General features: G+C 47.4%; 1 protein-coding gene across 1 annotated transcript in view; it reads left to right on the top strand.

The window, feature by feature from the left end:
• Positions 1–1,424: 1,424 nt before the first annotated feature.
• SNTB1 (syntrophin beta 1) overlaps positions 1,425–10,232 on the top strand; it is a 279,512-nt gene continuing 270,704 nt past the window's right edge. Inside the window, exon 1 of the mRNA XM_032760343.2 lies at positions 1,425–2,213. Coding sequence (XP_032616234.2) covers positions 1,643–2,213 — 571 coding nt within the window. The 5' untranslated portion in view covers positions 1,425–1,642. The remainder of the gene's footprint in view (positions 2,214–10,232) is intronic.

The following is a 10,232-nucleotide window of genomic DNA, read 5'->3' as shown; positions in this document are numbered from 1 at the left end:
CAAAGGTTTTCCAAGGCCCCACCAGAGCAGCCAGACACAGAGTGTCAATTGGTGCATCCACAAACCTCGAGCTAGACACAGGGTGCTGATTGGTGTGTTTACAATCCCTGAGCTAGACATAAAGGTTCTCCACATCTCCACCAGACTCAGGAGCCCAGCTGGCTTTACCCAGTGGATCCCCCACCGGGGCTGCAGGTGGAGCTACCTGCCAGTCCCCCACCTCGCGCTTGCACTCCTCAGCCCTTGGGTGGTCGTGCTGTGGAGCAGGGGGTGGCGCTCATCGGGGAGGCTCGGGCCGCACAGGAGCCCATGGAGCGGGTGGGAGGCTCAGGCATGGCGGGCTGCAGGTCCCCAGCCCTGCCCCGCGGGAAGGCAGCTAAGGTCCCGTGAGAAATTGAGCGCAGTGCCAGTGGGTCGGCACTGCTGGGGGACCCAGTACACCCTCCGCAGCCGCTGGCCTGGGTGCTAAGCCCCTCATTGCCCGGGGCCGGCAGGGCCGGCCGGCTGCTCCAAGTGCGGGGCCCGCCAAGCCCACGCCCACCCGGAACTCCAGCTGGCCCGCAAGCGCCGCGCGCAGCCGCACAGCCCTGGTTCCCGCTCGCGCCTCTCCCTCCACACCTCCCTGCAAGCTGAGGGAGCCGACCCCCGCCTTGGCCAGCCCAGAAAGGGGCTCCCACAGTGCAGCGGTGGGCTAAAGGGCTCCTCAAGTGCCACCAAAGTGGGAGCCCAGGCAGAGGAGACACCGAGAGCGAGCGAGGGCTGTGGGGACTGCCAGCACGCTGTCACCTCTCATTGGGACAGCATATTCCCTTTTAACTCCTGGAGAGCCCAGGAGTCTGAGTTTAGCTTCCTCCCGGGAACCCGGGTGGAAAGGAGAGACAGGTAAGAACTCCGCAAAGGCAGCGAAGCCTGGGTTTCAGGAAGCAGAGGGAGGAGACCTGGATCTAGTTACAAATGAGTTGTAAGACCCAGGGACAATTCTACGGGCTGGGTGTGAAACGGAGGGCGGCTCAGGAGGACCGAGTGAGGGCACCGAGGTGGGACGCACGCACCCAGAGAAGGTGCAGTGTGGGCGCCCACGGAGTGGGGGAGCTGGGAAGAAAGGGGGCTGCGGTGGGCTGGAGAGAAGCGGGACGGAGAAGGCGCTCGGGAAGCTGTCCCCGCGGCGTGGTGCGCTCTGGGGACAGAGGAGGGGAGGTTTGGGCAGGCAGGCGGCGTGTGACCGCCGAGGCTGCGGCGGCTGGAACAGGTGAGCGGCCGCTGGGTTGTGGGTCCCCGCCCTTCACCGCCAGCGTGCCTCCTCCCACGGACTTTCTCCAGGCTGAGCTGCTCCGCGGCTCCGCTTGCTTTGGGGTTTTGCAACTGGCTGCTGGCTTTTTTCCCCTCCCCTGTCTCGGTCTCTCGTTCTTCTTTTAGGTTGCTCCACCCCGCTCAGGATCAGGCGAGGGGGAACCAGCCTGACTGCAGCTGCCAACTCCCGCCGAGTGCATCTGCGAACTCCCGGAGCGGAATCCCGCCGGCCGCCACCTCCCCGCGGGACGCACTCTCCTCGCTCCCACGGGCCCCGCGTCCTCCCGCCGGCCACCCTTCCCCACTTTTCCCCCCTTTTCCAATCACATGGCATTTTAAGAATGCCGGAAAGATGGCGGTAGCGGCGGCGGCGGCGGCGACTGGGCCGGCTGGCGCGGGAGGCGGCCGGGCGCAGCGGAGCGGACTCCTGGAAGTTTTGGTGCGGGATCGCTGGCACAAAGTTCTGGTGAACTTGAGCGAGGACGCCCTGGTTCTGAGCAGCGAGGAGGGCGCTGCGGCGTACAACGGCATCGGGACCGCCACCAATGGCTCGTTCTGCAGGGGCGCCGGTGCCGGGCACCCGGGCGCGGGCGGCGCGCACCCCCCGGACTCGCCCGCCGGGGTCCGCACCGCTTTCACCGACCTGCCTGAGCAGGTGCCCGAGTCCATCTCGAACCAGAAGCGTGGCGTGAAGGTGCTGAAGCAGGAGCTGGGCGGGCTGGGGATCAGCATCAAGGGGGGCAAGGAGAACAAGATGCCCATCCTCATCAGCAAGATCTTCAAGGGGCTGGCGGCGGACCAGACCCAAGCCCTGTACGTGGGCGACGCCATCCTGTCCGTGAACGGAGCCGACCTGCGGGACGCCACCCACGACGAGGCGGTGCAGGCGTTGAAGCGCGCGGGCAAGGAAGTGCTGCTGGAAGGTAAGGGGTTAACAGCGCGCGGGCCGCGCCGGGCGCGCACACACCTGCTCGGCTTCCCACCCGCACGCTCACACTCACACTCACTTGGCCACAAGCGGACACACCCCAGGGGGCCGGGTGTGTGTGTGTGGGGGGGGGGGGGTGGCGGAGGGAGTGGCAGCATAGAGTTTTGTCAACTTTTACCCACCCTGGGGGCAATTTGTCTCCAGCCCGCAGTCTTTCCATGCTTTAATCCAGGAGGGGTGTATGGAAAAGCGAGGCTAGCACGGTTTCCCAGCCGGATTGCCTGCTTAGTATACGTTGTTTCATTTTTATCTGTGGATAATCCTGGTAGAGTGTAGGGACTGGGATATGGAATTGAGAATGAAAGGTGAACTTAGAATATTCCTACATCCAACGTTGCCAAGCAGGGCTACTGCGTAATTGCAACTCATAGTTTTCCGCTTTGGCAAAATTTCCCACTCCAGAGCCTGGGCAGCCCAGCAGAAGAGGGTTGACTCATAAAGGGGTGAGAGAGAGGTGGCAATATTGTGAATGCTAAAACTCCGACTATCCTTCTGGACGTTCCCCCTGCAAATGGGGAACTAGGGTTATGCCTGGAGAGTTGTGTCAGGGGACGGGAAATACGTTGCAGTTTTGGGAAAAATTCACTTTCCCTACCGGGCATCTGGCCGGTCAGTCTGGATTCCAGGTTCCTCTGGGTGGAGAGCTGGTGAAGTGGTTTTTCTGGCTGCGTTTTCTGGAGCCCTATCTGAGTGGTGTGGAAACAACTTTGCATTTGTAAACAGTTTCCCCTGCGTGCGAGAAACCGAGAAACTACTCTCTCTCTTGAGATCTGATGTCCCCAGTCCCCTCATTATTGAATGTGAATAGAATAGGAACCACCGTTTTGCACTGTTCATGGCTATGTTGAGTTATGTGGGGGAGAAGGGCATATGGTAGTAAACTGAATTCTCCTGTCTGGCTACAGCTGCATTTCTCACTTGTTTCTCTTCTCTTTAGTGCTGTGTACATGCCTCTGTCAGCACTAATAACGTGTAATTATTTTATCTGTTTACTCAGCCTAGCCTAGCTATAGATTGCGGTATCTGGAGTCTTTTATTTAGTGGTGAGTCTCTCTTGAGCTTAGTTGCTCCATGACATGCATGCTGAGTAAATGAATAAATGAACCCATAGCTATTGAAATAGACTATTTCAGCTGAGACCTTGTAATATGGTGATTGATTTAAGCCCTAAACTAAGGACTTAAGTCAATTTTCTGCTTACCTAGTCGTGGCACTAGTATGTGAAACAGAAAGTTTAAAGTAAGGGTGCCAGCATCGCTAGTGTGTGACAGCTGATGCAACTCCCTGGTATGTCATGGTCCACCTCCTGGCCCACAATGCAGAGAAATCCTCCCCCACCAACCTTGTTTGTCTAGAGGATTTGTGATGTCTTCACAGTCAATTGCCACCCTGGACCCAGAAAGTGGAAAGCTATTTGCTTTGGCTTGATGATTAACGTAACAGAAAAAAGTTTTCTTGACTCAAGTGTGTGTTGGTTTGTGTGACAAGGGGCAGGTGGGATCTGGGGCAAGTGTTATTTGGACTATAAACTGTTGGGCACCTGCTCAGTTTGCAATACTTACTGTAAATACTGGGGGAGGGGTTGGGGGTGGGGCGGAAGGCGGGTCATTTTATTTTAGGTACCATCTTTTATTATGTCCCTTTTTTTCTTCTTCTCCTTGCTTTCAGTTTAATGAATAATGACTTGGTAAAGAGGTAAAAAATATCTCTCACCCAAAAAGAGGAAGAAATTTCTCTGCAATTGAAAATAAACTTAGAGAAAGAAAAAAAAATCAAGCAGTTATGTGACTTTCTTGAAACAGAAACTGAAAAGTGAGTTTCATAAAATCCTCTAACATGACATTCTTAGAACACTTTGTCATTTGTCACAGGCAGGACCTCTGGAGAAACCCTGTGGGTCTCCTAGATACGCACCTTTTTGGCTCAGTGTAGCAGCCTTATCCTCAGCCCAAGTTTTTCAAAATCAGCTGCTAATGAGAGAAGCGGAGGCCCTGCTCAGAACAGTGTCTCTTATTCTGAGCCAAAGTGTTCATTCTCAACGCAATGGTAGTCATCAAATACCATTAAGTCAAATATCACAATCCTCTCTTTTGTAGCTTAGTCTAATACAGGGATTCCCAGTTGAAGGGGCTTATTAGGATCACCTCAAGGGTTTTTAAAAAATACATACCTACTGCGCTCCAGCCTGGGCGACAGAGCAAGACTCCGTCTCAAAAAAAAACAAAAAAACAAAAACATACCTGCTTCTTATTCTGAAATGCAGTGTGGATTCGAGTTTCTACATAGGAGAGGCTTTGAAAATGTAATCTCGTTGTATGACAGGGCAAAGGGAGATGTTTTAAAGGTACATTTATATAGCAAGTGCACCCTTTTTTTTTTAAACCTAGATTCCTTTTTGTTTGTTTATTGGGGGAGTAAATGGAGATTAGTTTAGTACTCCAACCACCGCCTGTATGCACCCCACTGCATGACATGCGCCCCCTCGTGGAGAGTTACTACCTCTACGAGTGGAACACCCTGTAAAGTGAAACCCTGGAAAAGTTTCAATGCCTGCATTCTAGGCATAGATTCCGCCACAGAATTAACATAACCTCCCTGAGTCTCAGTGTCTTCATCCGCGAGATGGGAATAAGGAAACCTGCTGGACCTGCTGACTTTTCAGGGCTGCTGTATGGAAGAACACATTGAGAATGAAAGGCATTTATCAAATATCTGCTGCAAGTAGTTAGTTTTACAATTCAAATGAAATGAACATGAAACTGTCCCTTCTCAAGGACAGTCCTACCTTTTTCCTTTACTGGAGTTTATATTTCTCATTTTTATAACACTTTTTTTTTTGTACTATGGTGTAATGCTGGGAGACCATTCCTGTGGGACCAAAGGAGTTAAACAGAACCTGGAGAAAGAGCATCATAACAATAGCTAACATTTCTTGAGCACTTAATATGTGCCAGGCTTTACCTGTTACACTTATAGTAACTGAGGCCAGTACTGTTGTTATTGTTCATTTTACTGATGAGGAAATTAAAGCTTACAGACATTAAGTTTTTTGCATAAAGTAACATAGTGGCCGGCGCGGTAGCTCATGCCTATAATCCCAGCACTTTGGGAAGCTGAGGTGGGCAGATCACAAGGTCAGGAGTTCAAGACCAGCCTGGCCAACATGGTGAAACCCTGTCTCGACTAAAAATACAAAAATTAGACGGGCATTGTGCCCCATGCCTGTAATCCCAGCTACCTGGGAGGCTGAGGCAGGAGAATCTCTTGAATCCAGAAGGCGTAGGTGGCAGTGAGCCGAGATCATGCCATTGCACTCCAGCCTGGGCGACAGAGCAAGACTCCATCTCAAAAAATAAAAAATAAAAAAATGTAAATATAAGTAATGTAATATAGCCAGGAGCATTCCAAATCTATCTGATATAAAAGCTTATACTTTTAACCTCTAGGCAATACTGATGCTCTGAGCTTCCACTTGGAACTGTGTACTTGAACTGGTTGGAGTTATTGGGTTCAAAGCATTCTTCTGCCCCACTCCTGAAGTGCTTGGGACAAATCAGCAGGAAACAGCAATTGTGTGGGCCACTCAAAAGGGAGGGACGGGAAAGAGGAGTGAGTCTTAAAAACCTAATGCACTAAGTGTCTGCTGTCAAAACGAAGCTGCTGTAACATGGACCAGCCCTATCATGGTTAAACACATGGCCAGCAAGGAGACTAAATGTAATCCAAACTCATATCGTGAATAAGCTGTGCCAGTTAAGCTGGTGTTTAGCCAATATTCATTAAAGTTAAGATCAGAAATCTTCACACCACAAGCTCATTTCTCATTTTAAGGAGTAGGGGCAGGGACTGCGCATCCAGCCATGCAGGTATTGGACCTATAATTCCAACAACAGCATTCACATAGACTGTAGTGTCAATGGCACCCTCTGGAGCTGGGCACAGTGTACCTGCACAGACGTCCTTGGCAGCTCCAGGTCAGGGGGGACAGAGGAGTTTTTTGCTCTTAGATTGATAGTAAAATAGTAATTTGAAATAGGTCAACTTTTTTGTAACTGAAGCTACAAGGAAACTAATTTATCCATAACTTTGTTGAGATCAAGAAGTTCAGAATCTTCTGGAAGACTCATGTTGGAGTATGGAGGTGGGGTGGACTGAATAATCCTTTGATCCAAAAGGTCTCCTATGGAACTGGACTGGAAAAAGTGGAAACTCAAAGAAGAAAGTCAAGGACAAGGACAGTTGTTGACATTAACCCTGTCCATTAGAGCTTCCCCTTCAGCAATGCTCCCCTGGAATGTTTGCCTGAGATGGTCTGGAACCTCGCTTTCACAATCACTTTCTCCAAAGGTGGAAGTGGGAATGATCAAGGAGGAAGATGGGAGCAAGGGAGGGGCAGTGATTTTCTGGAATAAAATATCAGGATTGGAAGAAAATTTGAATTTTAAGGAGTCTTATTTTATTTAGGATGTACAGATTCTTGAAGAATACCCAATACCCTGGGATTGAAGTCTTGAAACCCAGGTTTTTATCTTCTACTAGTTTCACTTTTACAAGAAATTTCATCTTTTTAGGGCTTAGTTTTCTTTACTGGAAAGCATAGGGAGCTGGGTTAAGCCATCTCTAAACCTTATTCTGTCTTAAATCCTATAAACTCAGACCCAGTGCACATCACTAATAACAAGATTTTAACACCCCTTTTATTATTGTAAAGTGAATTTCACAAATAACATAGCCTAACTCTAATTTAAGTTTAAACAGCAATAGTATGCCCTAGTAGTAATATAAAGGAGAAATAAATTGTTAAAACAAAAACAATAAATTGTTAAAACAAAAACATGTTTCAATAGATAAATGCATGGACACAACTACACCAGAGGTCACAATGAAAGAGTTAGATGCTCGCACTATTTATGTTAAATCACTACCAATGCACAGCTGCACATGAAGAAAAGTAGGACTGTGTGGTATCATTTACATTTAGGAGCTAGACAAGCCTTTCACTGTGAAGGACTACCCCAGGTGTTCCAGGATCTCCAGGTTCCCTGGCTTCCTTCACTAAATGCCAGCAGTGTGACACCCCTTCTGCACTTCATCGCTAAAAAGCCTTCATAAATTTCTGAACTGCCATTCGGGAGGGAGGTATGGACCCCCCACCTTCTTGAGAACTGGTGTCCTGTAAGAATGCTAATTCTGCCTCGTCACTTTGTAGTGCCTAACCTTTTGCAAACTCTTTTTCGAATGTAATAGTAGCTAACACATGCAAAACATTGTGCCACGTGCTGTTTTAAGCACTTTACACGGATTAACTCCCTGGATCCTAATGCTATTAGTATCCCTATTTTACAGACAAGAAAACTGAGGCACAGAGTTTAAGTCACTTGCCACTTATTCACACCGTGAATAAGTGCTGAGTCTTAGATTCAAGCACAGGCCTTATAGCGTTTAATTCTCATAAATGGCCCTAGGAAATAAATAGATAAGGGATGCTTATCCCCAATTTGTTGATTAGGAAAGTGAAGCTGCAAAGGTTGGAATGATTTGTCAGCATTGGTCTTCTGTTTTCTTATCTGGTGTACTAGTTTTCTATTGCTGCTATAACAAATTACTAGAAACCCTAGTAAATTAAAACAACACACATTTATTACAGTTTTTAAAGTCAGAAGTCTGACACAGGTCTCACTGAACTAACATCATCAACAAAGTTTTATTCCTTTCTGGACGTCTAGGGGAGAACCTTTTTTTTTTTAATTTTAATTTTTAAATCTTTTCCAGAATCTCCTAGAGACCACCCACATGCCTTGGCTATTGGTCCCATTCCACTTTGAAAGCCTGCAATGGCGGTCTCACATCAAATCACTCCAGTCTCTTTTCTGCTTCCCTTTCCTTTTTAAGGACCCTTGTGATTACTTTGGTCACTAACAAACACACCAGGATAATTCTCCATTTAAATGTCATCTCCTTAGCAACCTTAATTCCATCTTCAACTCTAATTCCCCTTTGCCACATAAGTTAACATATTCACAAGATCTGGAGAAGACCAGGACGTGGGTGTGTTTGGAGGGGGGGTGGGCATTCTTCTGCCTACCAAATCTAGTTTGCTGAAGTTGTAATGGTAAGAAATGTCCTAGGTAGTCATTAGATGATGAACCGCACCTTTATAAATAATCACTTCCTCTGTCATTGCAAGAGAGATTCTCATTGATTTATATATTTGCTCTTTTAACAACTAATTTATTGAGTGTCTTTTATGTACTATACACTACTAGAACATTGCCCTAAAGAAGCAACATTCTGTTGACAGATACAGATAAGCACCATGCAGATACCTACAAGAGGGAGGAAAAATGGCTACATAATGGGCATTATGAGATGCCGTGGTAGCCCATGGGAAGGGTATCTGGTCCGTTCTTGGACAGGGCAGTATAGAAGGCAAATGCCTTCAGGCAGCCTAAGAAAGAGCCTGGGCCTCATCTGTAGCTCGGTGTGGCTAAGAGGGCAGAATGTGACCTTCAGACTACTGAGGGGGAAGAGTGGGGAAAAAAAAGTAAGGAATTGAGGACCATGCCTTGGGGGGGCTTATTACAGAATTGGATTTCAGATTGAGGGTAAAGTGTTTTAAGCAGGGAAATGTCATGCTCAGTTTTGCATTTAAGGTGGATCACCCTTTAGAGTAACATGAGGTTGGTAAGGCTTTAGTAAGGCTAGTAGGTGACTTCCTACTCTCCAAACAGGAGCTGGAAATCAGATGATGTAACACCTCATCAGGCCCATCCTGCTGTATACTACACAAACTGAAGACACTGTGAGGTGGACAAAAGGAAGTTAAAGAGGTATAAGGCATGGCTTCTGATTTCAGGGAGCTTCAAGTAATTGAGGAGGTAGGGCATTTGAGGCTGATAATGAAGTACTTGAGCCAGTGATTAGCGATACAAGTTAGCCTTTAGCACAGTGCCTGGAACATATTAGGCTGTTAAAATGTGTTAGAAAGGAAAAAATGCTAAAGGATAGATGAATGGATGGGTGGAAGGAAAGAGGAAGGAATAAAGGGAGGGAGAAAGGGAAGGAGGGAAGCAAGGAAAGGAAAGGGGAAGGGAGAAAGAAAAGAAGGAGGGAAGGGAGAGAAAGAATTGGAAGATTAGTTGCCCGTTTTATGACTCACATCATCCACCATTCGTACTACTGGACTATGGTGGTAAACATTAGACATGGTATAGTGAAAGCTATACCTTGTTCTGTAGAGGAGTAAAGAATGACTTTATAGACCTAGGAAACATTTAATGTAAGCCAATCTGGAAAGATGGTTGACGAAAGAGGAGCCAGACATGATTACAAAAGGTATAGGTGATGTAATTATCCTTTTAATGTTATACAGGTATTTATAACCACCTTTCTTTTGACCCCCCATGGCTCAGGGACCTACAAGTCTGAATATGTAAGAACATTTTCTACCTGAGGAGATGAAAACTGTCTGCTTAGATATTTTAATTGCTTCTTTTTTAAGCGTATGTAGCAATGTAAGAATTCAGACCATTTTTCTTCCGTGAAGCTGATCAGAACAGCCCTTCATTCCTTATTTCTGCTGTGGTTGGGTAATGCTCTTCATGTTCAGTGGTGCATTTTAGCAGTCACCCCATGGAGTGCGTATTAAAAATAACTCACTCCACATGGCTCCATATTTGTGAAAAGCTTCTAGCTGAATCTACCAGTGGTCTGTTTGGTGAAGGAAAATTATTCTGTGGTAGCTACTGGCCTACTAAGCGTTCCATTTCAAATGATGCACTTCAAAGCTGTTAATGTTTTCTAAAAGCCAGAAGTTCCCTTGCATTTATACTAAGTGTTTTAGATACCAAACCTCATTACCCACTTCACTGGCCTTGACCTATAATGATGCTTGCCTTTAGCTCTGGCCTGTAGAGTTAAGACTTCAGACAAAAATATATAATACCCACCACAA

Source organism: Hylobates moloch, unplaced genomic scaffold (genome assembly GCF_009828535.3).
Source record: "Hylobates moloch isolate HMO894 unplaced genomic scaffold, HMol_V3 SCAFFOLD_9, whole genome shotgun sequence".
NCBI classification, from domain to species: Eukaryota; Metazoa; Chordata; class Mammalia; order Primates; family Hylobatidae; genus Hylobates; species Hylobates moloch.
Note: the sequence above shows the minus strand (reverse complement) of the source record. Positions and strands in the feature narration are given on the sequence as shown.